Here is a 23,580-nt window from a genome sequence, read left to right on the forward strand (position 1 = left end):
CAATGCAGATCATTGGCAATTAGTCCATAGCCTACATGCAAAATGAAATTATATTGGTGGGATGCCTATGATCCAAATCTCACCCTATCACTATCCTACGCTTATACCACAGATAAACCTAGTAACCCTTGCCCCCTAAACATAAAAAATAACAATGCCTCTCGCAGCCTCTGGGAAAAGAACATAAGATCCGGCTCTCTTTAAAGAGCAATACTTCCCATCACTAATTGAATAGGCTAGATTGCCCTTATAACCTTATCACCAGTGGGAGGCAGCATTGCCGTATCAGTGCCTAGTCTGTAGGCTACCAACCAATACAGGCTTATACAATCTATTCACTTATCTGTGGTACAAAAAGACTGAGCGAATGTACAAAAATAGAACATTTGGCAAAAGCACAAAGAAATACAAAATAACTTCACATACTTAAATTATATAGGCTACCTTATACACCATAAAGTAAAACAAATACGATACATTAAACTAGAGGTAGAGGTCTAGTCAGGAAACAAAAGGTGCACGTTCTTAAAACACAGTCCAGGCTTGTTTGGATTTCACATTTTTCTCAAGTTTTTTTTAAATTACACTCTTACTACATCCATGAGATTACAGGGCAAATATCTCCAGCAGGTGGCGGTAACAACAACAACAGAAATGTCACCTGCCGTAAAACTAAAATGGAGAAGAAGAGGTTTTTGACAACAAATCAATTGTAACTACTTGTGTTGAATATGCATACGTTTAATTGGAGTGACACTCTTTTATTTAGAGGGTAACTTTTGTAGGTTCAGTTGGATAGCTACCTCGTTAACGTTACCACTAACGTAAATGCTAGCCAACTGTGGCTGTTAGCCAACCTAGCTAGCTTTGTTGGCAAACAGCAGCTAACCACACCTAGCTAGTCACATTTTCTACACCGGTGTGAGAAGATGGACTCAAGTGTCTTCACGGCCGTGTCTAAAGGTTTGTTTGCTGGGAACCCAAGAACAATTACAAGCAAATAAGTGGGAAAGGGGTGGTAGTTCAGCTAACGTTGACTTGTGTCAGTGCTTTTACTCTACCCATGCTAACTTCGTAAACTAGGTTAGCACATTGACTTCAGATAATAACGTTGCGTTGACGTGGTGGTTTTTTATGCATTGCAAGTCATTTTGCGTGCTTGTTGTCATGTCATATGGATATGAGTGCTGCTGTATGTACAGACTTGTACAAACTTGGCATAAGTAAAGCTAACCGGGTTTGAGCAACACTGTTGTTATTGAACGTGCACTTAATGTTTCTAGCAAGGTTGCATTCAAAAAACATCGCTGTTATCATAACAGCTAGCTAATATAACGTTACAAAAGCACTTAAACGAGCAACATAGCTATTATCTTAACATTTGATGCCCTCATTTCTCTTGTGAATCATTACACATCACTCTATTGTGTATTTAAAAACATTTAAAACCATACAGTCCAATGTGTTCACATAATGACACGTTGACAGATTACATATCAGGCGTGTTTACTTATGATACATGGAACAAATAGGCCATCTGCATTCACTTTAACCTGCAGATTCTGATGAAATTGAACAGCCTGATTCCATTTAATCACTTTAAATGTCTTCTTTATAAGTCCATGTATTCTGAATGTACATGGCCACTTTGAGTTGTTAAACATTCTGTAATTGTTTTATGTGTGTACTGTGTATTGCAACTGTATATTATATATTACTATATATCACTAATCCGGGATTATTCGATGCCGCCAGAATTCCCACCGGATGTCACTCTTTTCAGCCGGACGTCCGTTACCTTCCTCTGTCTTTGTGTTGGCGTTCTAAACTCCGGTGGATTTCTGAGGACTATGGTTAACTGCTCCTCAGATCTCTGCAGGGTAAATCCAGACAGCTAGCTAGACTATCTGTCCAATCTGAGTTTTCTGTTGCACGACTAAAACACCTTTTGAACGTACACGTTCCATCAAAACAAGTTCCTTCCCGAGGTTATTTTGCAGAGGCACCGTTGCTCTGTCCGGTGCTTAGCGCTGCCCAAGCAGATTGTGATTGGTTTAAAGAAATGCCAATAAGCCAAAGCATGTTTCTCTCCCATCCTGGAATGATGTGTGGACTAGCCAGACCCTCCTCCGCAGAGCTGTGGAGGAACGTCTGGCAATGCAAGACTATATGGCATGTAATCTGGGCGTCATTGGAAATGAGAGCTTGCTTTCAATTGGCCCTCCCTGAATAAATATAGGTGATAGACTTTCAGAGTCCTTTTCTGTTTTTTCAGGTGACCCCTTACCTCTGGCGTCGCTGCGCCTCCTGGTCCCACCTTTCCATCTTATGGCCGTCTCCATGTGGCAGGTTCTGAAGAAACAAGATGTCCTGAACTACTGGAAAGTGGCAGAGTTTGTCTCTTTGGTGATGGACATGGTCCCAGAGCTGCTAATGTTCAAGCACAGGATGCAACTTAACCTGGGATTAAGAGCCAGGGTGGGTACCAGTGGAGGACACAAGGCATTCATTGCCACTGTAATATATTTTAAGATTATTGATTAATGCTGCACTATATGAGGAAAAATATGCGATAACGTTGTTGAATATGGCGATAACGATATTACTTGCGATAAATAAACAGATATTAAAGTGTACTCAGTTCTTTCTGCTGCTTTCAGTATTCTCCTTAAATACAGCAAACTGCTTGTTGAAATTAAAACAAATGAAAGGAAATAATTTCCAACATTGAACATTTAAATTGAACATAAAAGGCCCCACTTAAAAAAAGTGACCGTTTTAAAGTGCAGTTTTATACTGAACTTTTCTTTCAACCAACACAAAAACATCTGAGTGTCTTTGGCGATACATTGCAGCCTTTCGCGATGTGTTCATTGCACCAGTTGATATCGCGATGACAATAAAAAAAAACGATATATTGTGCAGCCCTATTATAGATAGTTATAGACAACTAATGATGTGTGAACTGTATTGTGAACACAAACATTTTGGTGCAATGTGTTTTTCTTTTCTTCTGCTCATCAGTATATTCTTGAGCTGTGCCGAGGTAAACTGCTTGTGGAACCGGACTTCATCTTGTCTCATCTAGACCACATCAGACCGCAACACCCCGCCCTGCTAGATGTAAGTGTCTACAGTCCAGTCTGGATTAGTGGATTTTGTTTCACACATCACTTTTAAAATTCCAATCATTTTTGTAACATTTCTGCCTCTTGGATCAAAATATGTTTTTTTGTAAACATGTTATAGGCTTGGCCACACACTTATCAACACCACTTAGGAAGTTATCCATTCATAAACTTGTAATATGTGTAATTGTTATGGCCATGTTGCAGATGAAGGAGTCCGAACAGGAGGAACTAGTGGTTAACTTTCTTGAGTTGGTCCAGACTCTGCTCAAAGATCCCGAAGGGAGGCGAGACTATTTCTTGGTGAGGCGGTATCACTTTCACTTCTTTTGAGCCATATCCAACTGTAAATGTTACTTGCTGTTATAAGTTATAATTTGCATAGTCTATATCCACGTCGTTACGCTTCCTCGATTGCTTCAGTTCCACGGATGAAACTCTTTTCGGCCAGATGTCCATCCCCTTCCTCTTCCTTTGTGTTGACATTCTAAACTCTGGTGGATTTCTGAGGACTATGGTTAACTGCTCCTCAGATCTCTGCAGAGTAAATCCATACAGCTAGCTAGACTATCTGTCCAATCTGAGTTTTCTGTTGCACGACTAAAACAACTTTAGAACATACACACTTTCCACCAAAACAAGTTCCTTCCCGAGGCTATTTTGCAGAGGCACCGTGGCTCCATCTGGAGATTAGCACTGCCCAAGACGATTGTGATTGGTTTAAAGAAATGCCAATAAACCAGAGCATGTTTTTCTCCCACCCCAGAATGCTGTGTGGACTAGCCAGACCCTCCTTTACAACGCTGTGGAGGAAGGTCTGGCAAAGCGAGAGTGACCTCAATGTATCCACAATCTGCAAAAAGGGCCTGCTGAGATTCTATTTCCTGCGTAGACTAAAACTCTTTTAATGTGGATAAGACTTTGATGGTTTATTCTACAGATCTTATACTTAGTCCATTTGAACTTTTTTGTTTGATTTCATTTTATGGGAACCTTAAATGCAAAACAAAGGTCGTCTGTCCAAAATGTTCACAGAGGCCAGTAAGATAATTGGCATACAGCAGCTCTCTCTCGCAAAGATCTTTGACAGTCAACCTTTGCAGAAGGCACGGCCAATCTTGTTGATTTCATTCCTCTTCCCTCTGGGCGGAGAGTTTTTATTTGCGTCACTTAGGCCCTTCCTAATGAGACTTTTAGAAATCACTCCTTGTTTTTCAGACACTCGAGGATTTTAATTTAATACTGTTCACTTTTAAGTGATGAAATTGCTCTTAATTAATTGTTGTTGTTGTTGTGTGCTGCTTAGAGCTGTAACAATTCCAAAGTTTGCTGTACACTTAATTACTAAAAATACCTGACTTTAGTTTTGTATTTGCCATGCATTAAACTAGTCTCTTTTTGTCTTTTAAAAAGGAGGTCTTCCCTGCTGAGTATGGCCCTCAGTATGACAGTGATTTGCAGATGCTGTTTTCAGAGTTCCTCTGTCGGCTGGCTCAGCTGTTGCCAGTTCCTGACCTCGAGCAGGTGAGAGGTGTCAGTTTATCATCACTTTTGATTAAAAAAAAGTTAACAGTATCTCAGTATCCAAAAATAACCTTAAAACTACCATAATGCTTATATACTAATAGTGCGGAATTTAATAACAAATCTTCGCATTTAAGGTAGACAAAAGCGCTACTTTGAATGTTGGCTGACGGTCTGCCACTCTTGTTCTCGTGGTTACCGTTTTCATGTGCCATATGCTGGTTGAGCAGCAGCAACATAGCACTGTTCAAAGTGTCATGCCATGAACAAGTGGCATGACATTAAAACAAGTCTAGCACACCCAACTGTATACCGGTGGACATTGGTATTTGCCACTGAAATAGGAGTGATAAGCCATATTTGAGTTGCACACAGCATCGGCATATCATAAAATCTTCTGTGTCGCACAGACCGCTACAGGAAAAGCCAAAAAAACTCTTTTTTTCACCGCTGAGTGTGAGATAACACTGTCATTACTACTGTCATTATTACACTATTGCACTGACCTCAAATTGCACACTCATGTTTACTTAACCTACATTTTTTTTTTATATATATTCTATATTTTTCATATATACTATGTATGTATGCTGGTTGTATATTGTACATTGTACATTATTTTTCAAGTTTGGGTAGGTGTTCTTGTATTTTTACTATATTTATTATTATTTCCTGTTATCCTGTGTGGATGTTGTGTGTCTTATACCTGCTGCTGTAACACAGTAATTTTCCTGTTAGAATTTTCTCTCTCTATCTCTATATTATCTATCGCATAAGAAATCGATTGTCAGTCAATAAAGGTCAGAAGGGACCAGGCGCAGCAGAACTGTAACAACCATCCTAGAAATAAATTCCCAAATGCTAAAATTGGAGTGGATAAATCTGGCTGCAGTGTTCTGTGTACAAACTGAAGTCTGCGCAGGTCTTTTGGGCTCAGACAGGGAGGGACTAAACGTGCACAGGCCAAGACAAGATGTGACAAATGTATTTCAGTTTGCGGGTTCTTGAATGATAATGATCTTATTTTCAAGTAAATAAAATATAAGCGTGTGTGTGTGTGTGTGTGTGTGTGTGTGTGTGTGTGTGTGTGGTGTTGTGTGTGTGTGTGTGTGTGTGTGTGTGTGTGTGTGTGTGTGTGTGTGTGTGTGTGTGTGTGTGTGTGTGTGTGTGTGTGTGTGTGTGTGTGTGGCATAATGGCTACATGATAAATGCTATATACTACATAGTAAACACCATTTAACCATTAGGCTCAGATTGCTTAGGCTAGAGTTCCGTCTAAATGAGGTGCAGTGCTACACTAATCTCTAATCTAATCTCTAATCTACGCTATAATTAAAAAAAATTAAACTGACATAATGTCATTGAACATTATGTCACGTGTGAAAGGGGACACATTACTAAATGTGTCCCCTTTCACACGTGCGGTCTTACCCTGAAATGTGCAGGGACATTTGGGGGGTCATGTGTAAATGGGAACAGGGATCGATATGCTGGGAAATCTGTCCCGCCAATTTCCCACCTCAGGATTTAGGAACATTCCAGAGAGAATGCTGGTATGGCTGTGTTGTGAATGCAAGCAGGAACATTGCAGAGGCTACATCTACACTACCACGTTTGAGGTTAAAAAACAAATATCTTTTGCCAAGTTTACGCCTCGCGTCCACACTACTCTGGCATTTCCGAGCCCCTAAAACTGAAACATTGGAAACACTGCTGTCCCCGTTTCGGTAGTCTGGACGGGCACGAATGGAGATCTTTGGAAACGACGACACACGTCAGTCAGTCTTATCCGTTAGGTAAGATTACACACCTTGTTAGTAACCATTCTCCACTTCGTCGTCGGTCCAAGCAAATAAATCCATAGTAAGTCTTACTTTTCGCCATTGTTGTACTGTATTTTCAACTTATACATCCATGATTTTCAATCACAGAGTAACGTCAGACAATCTGCTTCCTGTTTACACCGCCATGCGCATGCCCAGTGTATGCGAATAGTCATGTGATATGCGTTGTCAGAAGTGTTGATATGAACAGAGATTAGATCTGCTACTGCAGCTAAAACTCTTGTGTGGACGGAGATTGTTTTTGTCTCAAAATAACCGCTTAGAAATCAAATCGTAGTAGTGCAGATGTAGCCTAAATGCGGCTGCATGTGTGAAATAGTAAAAATCCCTAGCGGTGCCTGAAAGGTTATCCCAGTAATTCACTGGGAACTATGTGTGAAAGAGGCTTTACTGGTGTTTAATGTTAGTATCCTGTTCATGAAGTTGACATTTTTCTATTATATTGGATTTGGTGTTATATATTTTTTTTTTTCTTTCATGCATTTCACAGACTGTTTCCTGGCTTGGAGCCGAATGTTCTGTATTGGAGGATTGTGTGCATTCAGTCTCCGAGCCTACAGACCTGAAGAATCTGCTCCAGCACCACAGACACCTTGGGCATTTAGAGCAACATGGTAAGTCGCTTTCCATAACCACTTCTACTGTATATCACTTTTATTGTTAAAGACAGAACTCTATGACAATAACCGTTAAGTGTGATTCTTGGCCTTTTCTCTGTGCAGTTCCACCTTCTAGCATGGGCGAAAGCATCCTGTCCTCCCTCTCTGCAGCTCCCCCTAGCAAAGTGGCAAAACCTACGGAACAACCCAACCAATGCGATCCCCTGCAAGGCCTCCGTGATGACACACACACTGTATCAATAGTGGACAACGTAGCGGTTGAAATAATCGCAGTGACCGATTACGCAGAGGTTGAATTAGACGCAAGCACCGACATTGAGGTGGTGATGGGAGAAAACTGCTCAGAAGGAACAGACACTGGCACGGTGGCTGAAGAGCCGCCTGTAATGCTTCCTGATGAGACAACCATGGAGGAAGAAGAGGGTGAAGCAACGCAAGAAAACGCCATAAGCGGTTTGGCAGACGTCATCCATCCAGAGGTAAATAAGGATGACTCGGCGTCCTCCCAACAAAGGATCTCTGTGGGACCGCATGACTGCCCAGACTGCGAGAAGAAATTCAAGTTTGCCTCTGCGCTAATCGCCCACAGGGTCATCCACACCGGCGAGCGCCCCCACCGGTGCAACGACTGCGGCCGCTGCTTCTCTTTCAGGCAGTCCCTCGACAGGCACAGACGCACGCACAAAACCGGACGCAAGTACAACTGCGTGATCTGCCGGGAGACCTTCCACTCCCTGTCAGCCCGCACGGAGCACAAGCAAACCCACATGGAAGATGGCGTTTACACATGTCATCAGTGCAGCAGGCAATTTAACTGGGAGCTGGCACTTGCGCGACACCTAAAAACTCACACTGCTGGTCACAATGCAAACAGGTCCACAGAGAGCCAGAAGGATGAGCAAGAGGTGGTTATAGTTGATGGAAACGTCAGCGAGGTGGCGGTCGTACTCACTGACCCCGACAGCCAGCTGCAGGCGGGCGATAACGGGGGTTGTGATCCGGAGAATGCAGAGGTTCAGAGCAGTGAGCGTCCCACCTCTGAGGCTGAAAGCACGCTCCCCGAAGTCATTTCCCTGGCGAAGGTCCGAACAAGTGGGCGTAAACGCAAACCGACCATGAAGATCCAAGTGATAAATTTACAGAAGCACATGGGCACCAAAAGAAGGAAGGAGATCACCAAGGCCAACCCTCCAGAGCTGAACCCTGTGTCTTTCAATTGGTAAACATGGTTTTTCTTTTGCTTTGGTCTTTCTGGTATTATAACATAGTTTAGTACATAGAAACATAGAATGTGATATACCATGTTCAGTTGAATATATGGCGGCTGTGGAGGGACATCAGGCAGATAAAGCCCCTCATGTTTATTTCTCCTTTCTCTTTAACAGTGCAGAGCACTCTTACGGGTCGCCCATGGTCCCATCAAAGGACGGCGCCGAGAGTGAGTTCACTTCTAGAAATACAATTTTGTGGTCTTTTTCACTACAATTGCATAATCGATAGATAACAGAACTTGGACAGTACATTGCATTAAAACAAAAAATAATTAAAGCAGCTGAAAATGGCAGGCCAGAAAGTAACTGATCTCCCAGTAATTTGTCCATAGCTAAAATGAAATTGCAAAACATTTGCTTGAAGAAAGATGGAAATGTTCCTAGAAATATAAGTGAACTAATGTAAACTAGGGCTGGGCAATATGGCCAAAATCTTCTATCCTGATACAGGTCATTTCATCTCTCAATAAGGATATATGTAACGAATTGCAACCCTAACAGGGTGATGCAGGGCCCCAATGTGAACTCGGATGGGTCTTGAATCAGCCCACAGGGCTTCACTTCGCAATAATGACCGTCTCGCTCTACATTAACCCGCTTATTACAAGCGATCCCCGTTTCCTCCACCCTCTCTCTCCCTTTGTGATCTGCTGATCAGTGGTAGGAGCTCCGTATGAGCACATATAGTGATTTAAAACCAATTTTATTTATTTAAAAATGGTCCTTTTTTAGAGTCTATGCCAACGCTCGGTTATAAAGAAATAACAGATCTTAGAATGCTGTGATTGACCAATCAGAATCAATTATTCAACAAAGGTTGTGTAATAAATCACAATATAGCATGTTTTCTGGTAAATCAATAGTGTGTTTAAGTTTAGTGGAAAATGATAAAAATTTGTTAGGATCAGAAAGTCGAGCCTCATCTTAATTTGGAACGATATAGAAAAATTTACACAATAAACATTTTTGCTAGCCTGACGCGCACCTCTCGAAAAATTTAACTACAAGTCGCAGCGACGCACGTCGCCCACCCTTGGCTTGGTCGCGTTGCATTTCCCCCGACTCATTTCCTGGTTCTCCTTCTCCATAAACAACGTGAAATCAAGGAGAGGGTTGACTTTTTCCTGCTACAGGTTTCCCACCGTGGTCAGAAAACACAAAGCTAATCGCCGTCAACCTCTCACTTCTCCCTTGCTCTGTCGCCCACTCCCCACACACACACATGCCGGCTCGCGATATTTTTTTCCCCAATATGGCCAGGCCAAGACCCGCCCTTCAATAGCTACTGTTGGCTAGGCGTCCATGCTTATGCAAGGTAACTTAACCTGATTTGTTCAGGTCCTATCCCCTGACCAATCGGTTATCCTAACCCCTGACCAATCGGCTATCCTAACCTTAACCACTCGAGGTCAAATGCCTAACCCCAATCAATCGACCATTATGGCTACGCCAAGTGGGTCTTGGCGTGGCCATAGTGGGATTCGTAATTTTGCTGCCGGCTCGACGCACACACAAGCGCACAAGTATAAACATCAGGCCACTTCGGTAGGCTACAGCGAGAGCTCTGCATGGAGCCTATGCACAACTGTAAAATGGCCTTATGCCAAAGAATTTAAACATCGACAACTTCTCAGTCCCTCCCCCCTTTCTGCTAAAGCCCAAAACAGTCTCCTAAGCCCCTCCCCCCACAAGGTAGAATGAATGCTGTGCATGAACAGTGATTGACACGCAGTTAGACACCCACCCTGGCCCTGATTGGTGTAAATGAACAGGGAGCGGTGGATTTTTACAAATCGCACTACAGGCTGGAGGTGGTGACTGCTTAATTACCTGCTTAATGTTGTTCTACTGGAACATAGGGTCAGTTTCAGCAAAAATGACAGAAAGTTAGTTTTATAAGTCTTACCTACTGCACCTTTAACGTAAACAGATGAAACAAAAGATTCCAGACACTAAGTACAAGCACAAGTAACTGCTATCATGTACAGCATAGTCATGTTTGCTGAAATAACCTGTAATCACAAGAATTCACTCAATATTTTTATGAAACTGAAAGGCAGTTTTATTGTTTTATATTGGATACATTACAGGTCAGCATATGCAGTTATTATTTAAGGAAAATTCAAGGAACATTTCCACCATCTTTTTGACTGATTTGTTATTTGAGTTATGGACAAATGACTTGACAAAATGCTTTAATGCCACTAACAAACCTAAAAGTCCAAAATGAAAGCACATCATGTTTCCATGTCTTAGCAGAATGTTAATTAGTTGCTCTAATAATGTTTTTCCCTCAGGTTCTGTAGCTTTCTCCTGTCCCAAGTGCTCCTTCCAGCACTCCGAAGAAGCCCAGGTGCAGCAGCACGTTGACAGGGTCCACTCTGTTAAGATTGAGGACGACGAGCAGCCCCTCGCAGGTGAAAAGGAGGGACGTTTCAGTTGTCCAGACTGCGAGAAGAGCTTCAAGTTCCAATCCCTCCTAAAAGCCCACCAGCGCATCCACACAGGCGAGCAGCCCTTCCTGTGCTCTCAGTGCGGACGCCGGTTCTCCTTCAAACAGTCTCTGGAGAGGCACAAGCAGACGCACAAGTCCGGGCGCAGGTACGAGTGCCTGATCTGCGGGGAGTTCTTCAAGTCCCTGGTGGCTCAGAGGGAGCACAAGAGCACCCACATGAGGAACGGCGAATATGTGTGTTCAGAGTGTGGCCGGGCGTTTGCCTGGAAGTCTGCACTGGTGAGGCACCTGAAGACCCACGACGAGGTGGAGCGCTCTTACACATGCCCTCGCTGCGACCTGGGCTTCAGCTGTGCCAGCTACCTCAACAAGCACCTGCAGACCCACCAGGAGGAAAGAGTGTACTCGTGCAACTGCGGAAAGAGCTTTGCCTACCGGGCAGCTCTCAGCGCGCACAAGCGCATCCATCAAAAGGAGCGGCCGCACACATGCACACAGTGCGGCAAGGGGTTCCTCTACAAGGGGGGCTTGCTGAGCCACATGAAGATCCACTCGGAGGAAAAGCCCTTCATGTGTTCCTTCTGCGGCAAGAGCTTCAAGAGGGAACGCAACATGAAGAAGCACGAGCGCTGCCACACCAGGGAGAACGTTTTCAGCTGCTCGCAGTGCGACAAGAGTTTCGTCTACAAGGCGACTCTGATTCGACACGAGCTGACTCATTCTGGCGAGAGGCCGTACCTCTGCTCTGACTGCGGGAAGGGCTTCTTTTCCCACGCCGAGCTTCTGAAGCACGAGCGTTTCCACACGGGCCACAAGCCCTTCCAGTGCCCCCACTGCGGCAAGCAATTCACCCAGTCTTGCTACCTGACCATCCACCTGCGCTACCACACCGGAGTCCGGCCATACTCATGCACGGAGTGCGACAAGAGCTTCCTCAGTGCCAACCGCCTGAAGAGACACCAGCAAACGCATTCAGGGGAAAAACCACACCTTTGTGTAGAATGTGGGAAGGGATTCAGGCAGTCATATAATCTCAAAATGCATCAACGGACACATATCATGAAGCTAAAATAGTCAAGAAATGTAAAGGGTAATTTCAGTATTTTAACCTGGATCCTATTTTCCCATGCATTTGTGTCTTAAGTGACTAATGTGAACAAAAGTCTTTGAAATTGGTCCAGTATTGACCATGAATGCTGTAACCGGCAGCCACAAACAAGGCTGCAATGTAATCATATAGGGCAAATGTGCACCGTCAATGTACGTCCACTAAGTGTTGCTCAGTTTTTTCATTACAAGTATCTGACTACATTGCAGGAAAATGGGTGAAGACTCATTCTGAAATCTTGCGATGTGTCTTGTTATCTAAAAGATTTTCAATTGCGCATTTCTAAATTGTGCCAACAAAATGTAGAGCTACGCTTTGCGCGGCTTTCGTACACGTTACCGTTGGATACGGACAGGCTGAAGTTGGGGTTAGTTGTGCTACAGCTACAAATAGATCTTAACACTCCATTCATTGCAGACCATCTAGTCTCAGCGACCAGTAAGGTCTTCAGTGATGGATGTCTACCGCCAACCAAAGAGGAGAAGAAAAAAAAAAATCCTATACCAAAGCACATTTTTAAAGAAAAAGAAACATGCTGTTCCAAGAGTGAAGAGCTGCAGACAGAGCTGAGGTAAGCTAATGCTATTATCTAAAGTTACTGTGTTGATCTGGCATCAGTAAATTACACAGGAAAGCATGGCAGGTGCACATTTGCCCCAAAGGGTTACATTGCCTCCTGGTTCCAGCGATCTTGATTTTTGCATTCAATGCATGGGAAAATTAGGGGCAAGATTGAAAAATACCCAAATTACCCTTTAAATGGTATTGTATTGTAGTTAAGTTTAGAATGGGAGGACAAAAGCCACAGTAGATGTATTATTGTGACTTTATCTCCTATGCAATTGCAGTGAACTGCACTAGTATGGGAATTTGTTCATGTTGAATGTTCTCCATTATACTGAATGTATTTGATTTCTGTGTTGTGTTGTGATTAAAGCACACAAGAGCAGAGGAATGTTTTCAGATGCATTCTGATGGGACTTGTTTCTGTCTAATCATCTGGACAAGTCTTCAAATAATGAACAGAAGAAGAAACATAAATCCAGTCTTTATTTTGGGCATGTTTTACAACAGAAAAAAAACAATGCTTTGGAAAAGAGGCTTAAAACATTTTTAGTTACATTTTTTTTTTTTTAACAGCAATGTTCTCCATTTCGGACAGTAACACAAATGTACTACAGGCTATGTTGCATGGAGGTCTCAGGTCGGCAGTAGTACAAACAGGAGCCTGTGGCACAGGTTGTTAAAAATCATCTTCAAACATCTACGAGTAATAGTGTTGCGTTTTTAGAGAACAGCCGAAATGAGGTGTACATCACTGGGTTTATTGACAAACTTCAATTGTATGAAGAGGATAAATGAGCAGTATGAATTGTGCCGTGGAGTCATTTTATTAAAGTTTCATGTGAAAACTGAAAAAGTATTACAGAGTATACACTAGGCTACCGTTGAGCCTACTGAAGGAATGAGTTTGTAAAGTGTGAGAAACTCCCAACAAATGTAAGACTTCCCTGCACAAACAGGCCTCACTCTAACGCACACTAGCATACATGATAGTTTCAGCCGAGTAGGAACGGAAGTACTAAGAAAACAGTGAAGGCTATGTAAATCTGTAGCCGTTCTCGGACACTGACCTACACAGCTATGTGCAGAGTGATGGGGCAGTGGTCGCTTCCCAGGGCCTTGTTGCGAATCTTGCTGTCGCACAGGCCTGGCAGCAGACTGGACGACAGTACAAAGTAGTCAAGCCTCCAGCCCACATTCTTTCCGCGCGAGTTCATCATGTAGGTCCAGAAGGTGTAGGCGTTGGCCTGCTCGGGGTAAAGCTCACGGAAGCTGTCGATGAAACCGGACTCCAGCAGCTGGCCGAAGCCCTCGCGCTCCTCGGGGGTGAAGCCGGCGTTCTTCTTGTTCCCCTTCGGGTTCTTCAGGTCGATCTCCTGGTGCGCAACGTTAAGGTCGCCGCACAGCACCAGGGGCTTCTGCATGTCCAGCTCGCTCAGATACGCCCGGAAGTCCACGTCCCAGGTTTTGCGGTAGTCGAGGCGCACGAGGCCTCTGCCGGAGTTTGGCACATAGGCGGTCACCAGGAAGAAGTTGGGGAACTCGGCGGTGATGACGCGGCCCTCCTTGTCATGCTCTTCGTTACCTGGAGCAGTTGTGGAGGAGGTTCAGTTAACAATTGAATGCAATTACTTCACCAGAATTTAAGACACAATAACGTATTGTGTAGGTTTGTGTTCACAACGAAAATGAAGGGTAATAACTCAGCACTTTAGCTTAACATTCTTCTTTGCAGTGTACAACGGACAGTCTGGGAAATATTATGTTTTCTCGCAGAGTAATCACTCTGCGAGAAAACAAATGATCATATTAAACAAATGATTAATGATGAGTTAATGTGAAGCTACGGCCAGCAGCCGCTTAGCTTAGCATAAAGACTGGAAACAGCTTAGCATAAAGACTGGAAACAGCTAGCCTTGTTTTGTCTAAAGCGTAATTTATGGTTCTGCAGAGGCTCCACGCAAAGCTTTGGCCATAACCTACGCAAGTGGCCTAAAGTTTATGCTTTACTGCGTTAGTGTGTGCGTCGATTTCTTTAAGAAAATAGCAGGGCCGGCATGCGCGTGCGTTGGGAGTGTGTGGTTGAGCGAGTGACGGCGATTAGATTGGGAACGAGAACTCTAGAGTCCTAGTGAGAGAAACAAAGTGTCTGTCCTGTGGTTTCTGACCACGGTGTAAATCTGTAGCAGGAAAAGTTAAATTTAATGTTTATGGGAGACAGAGAACCAGGAAATGAGTCAAGGGAAATGCAACGCTACCAAGCCACGGCCGAGCGACGTGCCACGGCATAGATTTAACGCAGAAGCATAAATGACGCTTAAAAGGGAACCATCTGCCTACCTGTGCCTCTACAGCTTGAGGTCTGCTGTGCATGCCCTGTATTAGTGCTTTTTTTCAAACGATAACATGAGAAGACACCACTCACCGATGCCATAGGTGACTTTTAGGGGTTCAGTCTTGCAGAGCATTGCCACACCACTGTAACCCTCCTTTTCATCTGATGCGGACCAGTACTTGTGAGGGTACTCTGGCATTGAGGTGATGTCAGCAGGGAGGGATTTCTCTGCACACTTTGTCTCCTGCAGGCACAAAACATCTGGAGCCTCCTCACGCACCCACTGGAAGGAAGAACGCAAGCGTTAAAAAAACAGTCTCAAAAACATCCCCTCGGCAGATCATTTGTTGCTTTTGTTCACAGCTAACTCACATCCAGGCCCTTCTTTTTCACCCAGGCCCTCAGGCCGTCGACGTTCCAGGAGGTGATCTTCATGTTGGCTTCACGTCCATCTTTGCTGGTCATTTTGTCAGGAGGATCATCGTACATTATTGGGGCCTCTGGTTCCTTAGCCTTCTTTGTTTTCTTTGCAGAAGCTGTGAGATGAAAAAGAGATCTGGGGTTATGAAAGGGATAGGTCACATTTGTTTTAGTTAGGAAAATGTATTGAAAAGTTGATTAATATGTAGAGAACAGTATGTGGACTGTGCATTAGTGCGCTGTAGTACCAGAGCCGGTGTCATTGTCCCCATCTGCAGCTGCGTCCTCTTCCTTCTTGCCTCTCTTCATATTTGAACTCGCTCTGACTGCAAACACACCTCGCAGACACACAACACGCACACACAACAGCACACGCGCCGCTGGAAAAACAGAAGAGGAATTTACGTGATGCGTCAAATACTACAATAATTTTGTTTACATTTTTTTTTTTTTTTCATGTGCCATGAAGGCCAGCATGGTCAGTTAATACTGTTAGAACTGCTGGTCAGACAGTCGAATTTCCCCGCGGGGATGAATATACTATATTCTATCTATCTAGACAAAACAAGCAATTTGAAGCGGTCACCTTGGGTTCTGGGAATTTGTGATGGGCTTTTTTTTTTTTGATAATAAATAGTTTGTAGTTGCATTAATTCCAATACAACATATTTAGGGGTTTCACACATCACAAAATTTGCTCTCTCTAAGGGAACCGATAACTGATGTTTCTCTATTAGGCCAGACGAATACCGGATTTTTTTGTATTGGAAAGTAAAACATTTTGGAGATTTTGGAACAATCCAAGAATGAGAAAACTGCTGCATTGATCAGAATTGATGAATAAACTTGTCAGTGCTCTCTGTTAGACAAACTATGCAGCCTCAGGTACCAAATTGCATAAGACATTTATTTGGCATTCTGTACTGTACTTTGTTATTTATCAACCAACATATACAATAATACCGATACTTATCTGCAACAACAAAAAAAGGCATTATCGGCCGATATATCGGTTTTTATTTTAACGTGGCTGATTGTGGTACTGGTGGAAATTTTCTCCAGTTGTGTGTCGACTTCACGAATACCATCTTGGGTATCTTCAATAGGCAAGTCTGAAAACTTAAATGTGTACTATCGTGCTATCGGATGTTGGTAGAACGCCTCCCTACTTGTAAGAAATAGAAGTTCAGTTCTGAGTTCCCTTATGTTACAAAATGCCTCCGTTTTACATGTGTGCATGTTTTACAAATGGTGCCTGCCTGTCAAAGATTAAATGCGTTTTAAAGGCTTAAGTACATTCTCAGACAAAGGGGAAGCACGCTGAACGTTTATTTTGATGCAAGTCGTTGCTGTGGATGAGCAATTAAGCCACACTGAATACAAAATAGTAATAAATCTGCGACCCGATGCAAAATTACCAGCATGCATGCACGCAGAAGATATAAAACCCAACAACCGAAAAAGCTATTTAGCAGTTTTTCACGCTATATATGGCAAGCTATGCTAAAGCTAGCTTCTGCTCTGTGACAAAGAGCACAGAGCGGACGGCCTCCTGCACTGAAATTGAATGGGAAATAGCCAACCAGTTACCATTAGCTTCCTACACAGCTTATTTGATTCATCCACAAATGCAAATGTAGTTAAATGATTCCATTTCAACCAGCTACACGTTCTAGGAAAAGGAAATGCAAATAGTCTTACTTGCACTTGAACAACAGGATGCAAAGACCAGCCAAGTGGATCTTTTCAGTCAGTCGGTCAGTCACTGCACCCTAAACACACTCACAAAAGCACAGCTACAACGTGCTTGCTGTGGCTGTGCTTAGTAACTGCCTAAACGTATGCCTGATAAAAATGACAAAAAAACGATACCCTTTCTTTTTTAAGTGGACGAAAATACACACTACACATACCCTGACGTTAGCTGCTATGAATCATATTGCATTATACTGACATTTCGCTGATTCTGAAGTTAGAAATTATTTATAAAAGCTTTGTGGTGAGGCCATCTCTACACATGTCAAGTGTTTGGGACCCCGAGCTTCAAATAGAGTGTGAGCTGCAGAGGTTTGCTGCATGTTAACATACAGAACATTACTACTTGACGTGTGTACAATTATTAGTTCAAAAGTCGAACTGGCACGAATTTGAATTAATGTGAACCACCAAAGGAAAGCGAAAAGTTAGGTATGCCTATTTTGATATTCAATGCAGCGTTAACAAAACTTTAAGCTAGTTTTCCGAAGACAGTATGCTGTCACTGCTATCGTAGCAGCTAACGTTACACAGCCACACAGGGTGACAGTGTGCTATAGGCTAACGTTATGTATCTTACATATAGTATAATGTGGCAATTTGTAGGTTGAGTTAGCAAGGGCAACTGTATTGGCTAATGTAATATCTCTTCACACGTCGCATTGTTTTACATTTAAAAGTACCTTTTCACCAAACCTTAACAAAGGCCCAGTTAGAATACACTCAACATACATAATTCAACTTAAAGCACTAACCGATTAAAAATCTCATTTTAAGGTTGACTTGGCTCTGCTGTGCAAGCCCATTTCTGACAGGAAAAATAAAACTGCTGAAAAGTTATCATTTGAAAAATGATGAGACAATAAATCAACATTTTCATATACAGAAATGGTAATCATTAGATGGAAATTATTTTGCCATGACATATAATTTGTCTGAGTCACAATTTTGACTTCTATGGTAGTTTTGATTTAATATGTAGTATTTGTGACGTCATTACTTTTGTCAGAATTTAGGCACTTAAGAAATACATTCATGAAAGAAGAAGCAGCTTAGCCTGACATATTCAGATTTATATTTAGTCTCAAGCATAGGTCAAACCCCCAAAACACTTTAATTTCCCATAATGCATCTTAAAGCGTCTTGGATTTGACCTACAGTATTCTGCCTGGTAAATGGTCATGTCCTTCAAAATTCACACCCAGAGATTGTAACGCATGCTTTCTGCAAAAAAAATTTAGTTTCCAAGCTGAAGCTGAAATAACCAGAAAAAACATCATCAGAGTTATTTTTAGAGATTTTGGAAAGTTGCCTCCAGAGCCACAGAAGCCGTCATATAAAATTTCCACAGACTGAATAGTACTCTCTGTGGTGAGTAATTTATTTCTTGAACAGAACATGCAATTATTAATAGAAAATACAAATCTGGAACACCTCCCTTGTTCTAAGACAGCTTGGAAAAAAATCTATTATTAGAGTGTATATTTATTAAGTGCCCTCCAGTAACCCTCATCTTGTCTTGATCATTTGCAATGTTGTCTGTTGGAGAAAATTACTATTTTAAAGTGTGGTCATTAGTGATATTGGCTAATAAGGTTCCTGATTGGATTAAAAACCTTCCAATAGCCTTCAAACAGTAAGGAAGCTTTCCTCTTTTTTGCCTTCAATGTGTCCAATTTTCTCTTTCAGCCTAGGCCCTAGACCAAGGCTGTTAATGTTGTGATGACACCAGAGTGGGAGTTTGACCATTTGAGTTGAAATATTTGAACTATATATATATATATATATATATATATATATATATATATATATATATATATATATATATATATATATATATATATGGGTGTGACGACCCAGCTCATGAGACAGACACGAAATTGGGTTCACAAGATCGAGACGAGATTTTAACACTATTTTACAGAAAACTTCAATGAAGAAATAAGACTGGAAAAATAGTCCTTTATTCAATCGAAAGTCACAAAATGAAAACTGAGCACTGAATTGTTTTGCCATAAACTCAAATGACTGGCATCTCTCTTGTATAACTAACACTGTTACTTATTCCATGTGTTTGGTGGGGAGAGTGTCTCACTCAGAGAGCCAAGGTTACAACATAACCAAGCGTTTTCTGGAAGTAGTTGAGTCCGTTGAGACCAAATGTTTTGTAATTGAATTTATCATTGTACAGTAGACAGAGAGAAATAAAGCTTATTTTACTGTTGTTTCACATTGATTACGTTCTAAAGCACAAATAAATTACCATCATATACTCAACAGATGATTTTTGTGAAGACAGATGCTCTTTTTTTCTCTTGCATTTTATTCATTGCGCAATAAACAAGGAGGTAGCTACTCTAGTATCGATTTATGAATATTATAGGACGGAAGGGGAACATTTGTCTTTGTTAAATATATTATTACAAGTAAAGTTAGGTTTTGCCGTCCGCTTCCCAACTCATTTTAACAGAGAAAGAGAGTGGTGTCGTGAGACAGCCTACAGTGAACTACGCCGCGGGCGTGTGTCTCGAGAGCGAGGCGGTGCTACGCTAACGTTCTAACGCTGGGTTTTACAGGCAACTTTTTTCTTCAGCTATCGCTCTGCAAAAGTAAACTCAGAGTCAGCTTGGAGGGAGAACGGCCGGGGGATTTTCTATGCTAATTTCAAGGCTGCTGCTCTGCACTTGTGTATTGACATCCATAGACAGTATAGACTGACATCGCCAAGACATTTGTTTACCTCAATGAGAAATCTCGTCACGTTTAATCTTGTGGGAACGAGATCTCGTCACACCTCTAAAAAAAAAGAAAAAAATAATATATATATATATAGTTTTCCCATCCACGCCCATTGCTTTCGCCGGAATTGTACCTTGTACGATTCCACGTGACAAATAAAGTTGATTGGTTTTATTAATTTATTAGCTTTTTTTTTTTTTTTTTCTTTTTTTTTTTTTTTAGCTTTTGCCATGACTGTAGTAATTGGATTTGAGGGCAGTGCCAATAAGATCGGCATCGGAATCATCAGGGATGGCGAAGTGCTTTCCAACCCGAGACGGACCTACATTACCCCTGGTCAAGGCAAGTCAGATTGTGTCACCTTAACTTCACGGTGCGTATGTCAAAGTATAACAGTCTTTGCATGTGAAGTTGACAACATGTTTTTACCCATCAGGCTTCATGCCGAAGTGACACCGGGCCACCCGTCATAACATGACGCTTTCCTGAAGGAGGCGCTGGAGCAAGCAGGGCTGAAGCCTGCAGACATCGACTGCTGTGGCATACACAAAGGTAACGTGACACCCTGGGTGTTCACCTTCGCGGTCGGAAAAAGATTTGTACTGGCAGATGTTTGAAGGATTGCTGTACATTGTACTTTCACTAGGATTTGGGCTAAAAGTTTGAATACATCAGGCTCCAGACCTGTTTTGATTAAATAGGGATCAATAAACCCATAAACACTTCAAATAAATACTCACATATATATATATTTATATATTTATTGGCAAGAATCTGGCGATACTATATGTATCACAATACATGGGTCACGATTCAATATATTGCAATATATTTCGATACGTCGTAAAGGCGATATATTGGGGTTTTTTAAAGTATAATTTTAGAAAAACTAATATTTAAAAAAGACATGATGTGCATAAAAGTCAAACTTTAGGTAAACAATTCAGTACACAGAAAATCAAACTGCCAGTTTGGGATTGTGGATAGCTTAGAAAAAAAATTTTACATGCTAAAGAAGGCCAAAGTTCAGCCATAGCTACGTTGTTAGCTTCTAGCAACAAAGTCCGGCACTGCTAGGCACTGTTAGGCACTGTTAGGCACTGCTAGGCACTGTTAGGCAAGGACACTAGTGGTGCGCGCCAGCATTGGCAACTAGTGGTAGGGGTTTCAACACAACATAAACGTGAACCACTGTCTTACATGAATATTTTTGAACATAAAAAAAAATCGATATTGCCTTTTTGAAACTCAATACAGTATTGCAAAAGAAAATATCGTGATACTCAAGTGTATCGATTTTTCTTACACCCCTAATAATATAAATATATATATATACATATACAATAACTATCTTCTCAAGTATATTAGAGAGGAGGTATACTAAGATACTAAGCTATCATGTCATTAACCAGCCAACACACATCTCAGTCATCAATCTTTCAGCTATATATATATATATATATATATATATATATGTATATATAATATTATTATTATTATTATTATTATTATTACCCCTTAGCACCTTAGTTAAAGCTATGCGCGTAGTGTTTTGTCACCCCCATGAGGAATTCAAAGTAATACACAATCACTGTCGGCACGTCCACATGATACAGCGTTTTACGTGATCGCGCACCACCCCCACTCCTCCAACACACAGTTGCTACGTAGCTAAGGAGCCCACGGAGGTATTAAAAACATGATGGACTCTTCAGAATCTCCCACTCTAGTTTCTACGCGCGAAAGTCGCGGACGCCACTAGTTTCTGAACATAGTCATACGAGAAATACAGAGAGAGTTGTGTGAAGCTGATAATCTCAATTAGCTTTGTAGCAACTCATTTGGCAATGGCTTGATTGTTACGGACGTTCATTATTGTAAAAAAGTTACGCACTAAAGCTTTAATGTCAGAAATTAATTGCGGTTAAACATAGAAACTGCAATTATGTAAAATAATTGCGATTAGACAATTATGTAATAATTGTTACAGGCCTAGTTCTCTCTCAAACAAGGATATAATATCACTCCAACGTGAAAAACACCTCTCTCTCATTCTCTCTTTTTCTCCCTTCTCTCTTCTCAGGTCCTGGTATGGGTGCTCCTCTGGTAACGGTGGCTCTCGTGGCTCGTACAGTCGCACAGCTTTGGGGGAAGCCGCTCCTCGGCGTCAACCACTGCATTGGACACATTGAGATGGGCCGACTCATCACACAAGCTGACAACCCTACCGTGCTTTATGTCAGTGGAGGGAACACGCAGGTTGGTTTCTGTATGCCGGCCTCTCTCACAAGGAAAACCTACTAGTCTGCATGATTCTAAGTATTTGGGTTTTGGTTGTTCTTTGTCTCTCGCACTTCCTGAGCAATAACATACACTGAGGTATAAGTTAATCAGGTGCAAATGTAATTTCTTCCTGTGCAGGTTATTGCATACTCAGAGCGGCGGTACAGAATATTTGGGGAGACCATCGACATTGCAGTTGGCAACTGTCTGGACAGGTTCGCTAGAGTTATAAAGGTCTGCGCCATTATGGTCTTCATTAGAGCATCTATTTGCCTTTTACTGTATGTGATAGATGTGTATTCATACTTAGTGTGGCCGTTTCTCCACTCAGATTTCCAATGACCCCAGTCCAGGCTACAACATAGAGCAGATGGCCAAAAAGTGAGTGAGAGACACTGTCGCTTCACTTGGCTCTTTTGGAATGTGGTGTGTGCTTAGTGTTTGTTTTTACACTACTTAACATCGCTTTTTTGCCCATGCTGTTAGAGGGAGTCAGTATGTGGAGCTGCCATATACAGTAAAAGGAATGGATGTCTCATTCTCTGGGATCTTATCCTATATTGAGGTGAGTGTTTTGCTTGTCCGTTGAACTATCTCTAACTAATAAGGGCTATCATAATGGATTAATCCTCCTATGTTGTCTTTTGACATGGTGAAGATGTTAATAAGGCAAATCCCGAAAGTGATACTCAAGGCTACAGGTTGATGCCAACTACATCATTCTTTTGGTTTATGATCCTAACACAGGGTTTCCGCGGGCCTTATAAAGTCTTAAATTTTAAAATCAAAATATAAGGCCTTAAAATGTCTTACATTTGCTAAAATATTGTGTCTAGGTCTTAAATTAATTTTCCTACGTCCATGTAACACTACCTCTAATGCTCATTGAAATGCTCTCGCAACGCTTATTATTCCTTTTTGTTGTAGTTTTTTTTTGTGCAGTAATGCCGAGATTGAAAAGTGGCTGATGGTCAGCCACTGTGGTCCCCAGGTGGACATGCCACTCACTACAGCGGCATTTGCCAGTGGCTGATGGTATATGCCACTTTGACAGCGGCATAAACCGATCCCCTGGTGGCACTGGCCGCTCACTACACTGACCTGTGCCAGTTGTGTTCCACCGGCACACCATTTAACGGCATGTGAACGTGGTAACGTCAGGCAACAATCAGTGACAAACTTTTAAGTAATTTAAAATATTCTTGCAGATGTTCCCAAAGTATTAGATCTAACATGAGCTAACATGGCTATTGATAGCCTCGCTACGGTAGTGGCTTATTCCCACAGACAGTGCTTATGCCACAAACCGTTTGTTACTCATTAAAAGTGGCCTTATGGTGAATAATAAATAACGTTATGCCATATGTATGCCTGGATAATGTTCCGCAATGTGGAGTTTTGTATGATGGAATTAGTGATCACGTTCTACTATTAAACATACCAAAGACGACATAGGGCCTAATAGCAGCGATTAGTTTGATTTTGGGTTTTTTTTTGTTTTTTTAATATATAATTTTTTTTTTTGTGGTTTTTG

General features: G+C 41.9%; 3 protein-coding genes across 3 annotated transcripts in view; 2 read left to right on the top strand and 1 right to left on the bottom strand.

The window, feature by feature from the left end:
- The first annotated feature begins 649 nt into the window (after window positions 1-649).
- Window positions 650-12,945, top strand: LOC120553802 (zinc finger protein 585A-like). The gene is made up of 9 exons (XM_039792517.1): window positions 650-963; window positions 2,276-2,478; window positions 3,025-3,123; window positions 3,336-3,431; window positions 4,542-4,652; window positions 6,987-7,110; window positions 7,219-8,335; window positions 8,502-8,554; window positions 10,685-12,945. Exons 1-9 carry the CDS (start codon window positions 930-932, stop codon window positions 11,914-11,916), a joined length of 3,069 nt encoding a protein of 1,022 aa, XP_039648451.1. The 5' UTR covers window positions 650-929; the 3' UTR covers window positions 11,917-12,945.
- Window positions 12,946-12,981: 36 nt separating this feature from the next.
- apex1 (APEX nuclease (multifunctional DNA repair enzyme) 1) lies at window positions 12,982-17,094 on the bottom strand. The gene is made up of 5 exons (XM_039792520.1): window positions 16,971-17,094; window positions 15,518-15,649; window positions 15,222-15,385; window positions 14,940-15,132; window positions 12,982-14,099 (listed from the first exon to the last, which is right to left on the bottom strand). Exons 2-5 carry the CDS (start codon window positions 15,576-15,578, stop codon window positions 13,585-13,587), a joined length of 933 nt encoding a protein of 310 aa, XP_039648454.1. The 5' UTR covers window positions 15,579-15,649; window positions 16,971-17,094; the 3' UTR covers window positions 12,982-13,584.
- Window positions 17,095-17,311: 217 nt separating this feature from the next.
- LOC120553804 (O-sialoglycoprotein endopeptidase) overlaps window positions 17,312-23,580 on the top strand; it is a 33,471-nt gene continuing 27,202 nt past the window's right edge. Inside the window, 1 exon segment of the mRNA XM_039792519.1 lies at window positions 17,312-17,456. The gene's annotated coding sequence lies outside the window, so the exon portion shown is untranslated.

The sequence above is a fragment of the Perca fluviatilis genome, chromosome 23, assembly GCF_010015445.1.
Source record: "Perca fluviatilis chromosome 23, GENO_Pfluv_1.0, whole genome shotgun sequence".
NCBI classification, from domain to species: domain Eukaryota; kingdom Metazoa; phylum Chordata; class Actinopteri; order Perciformes; family Percidae; genus Perca; species Perca fluviatilis.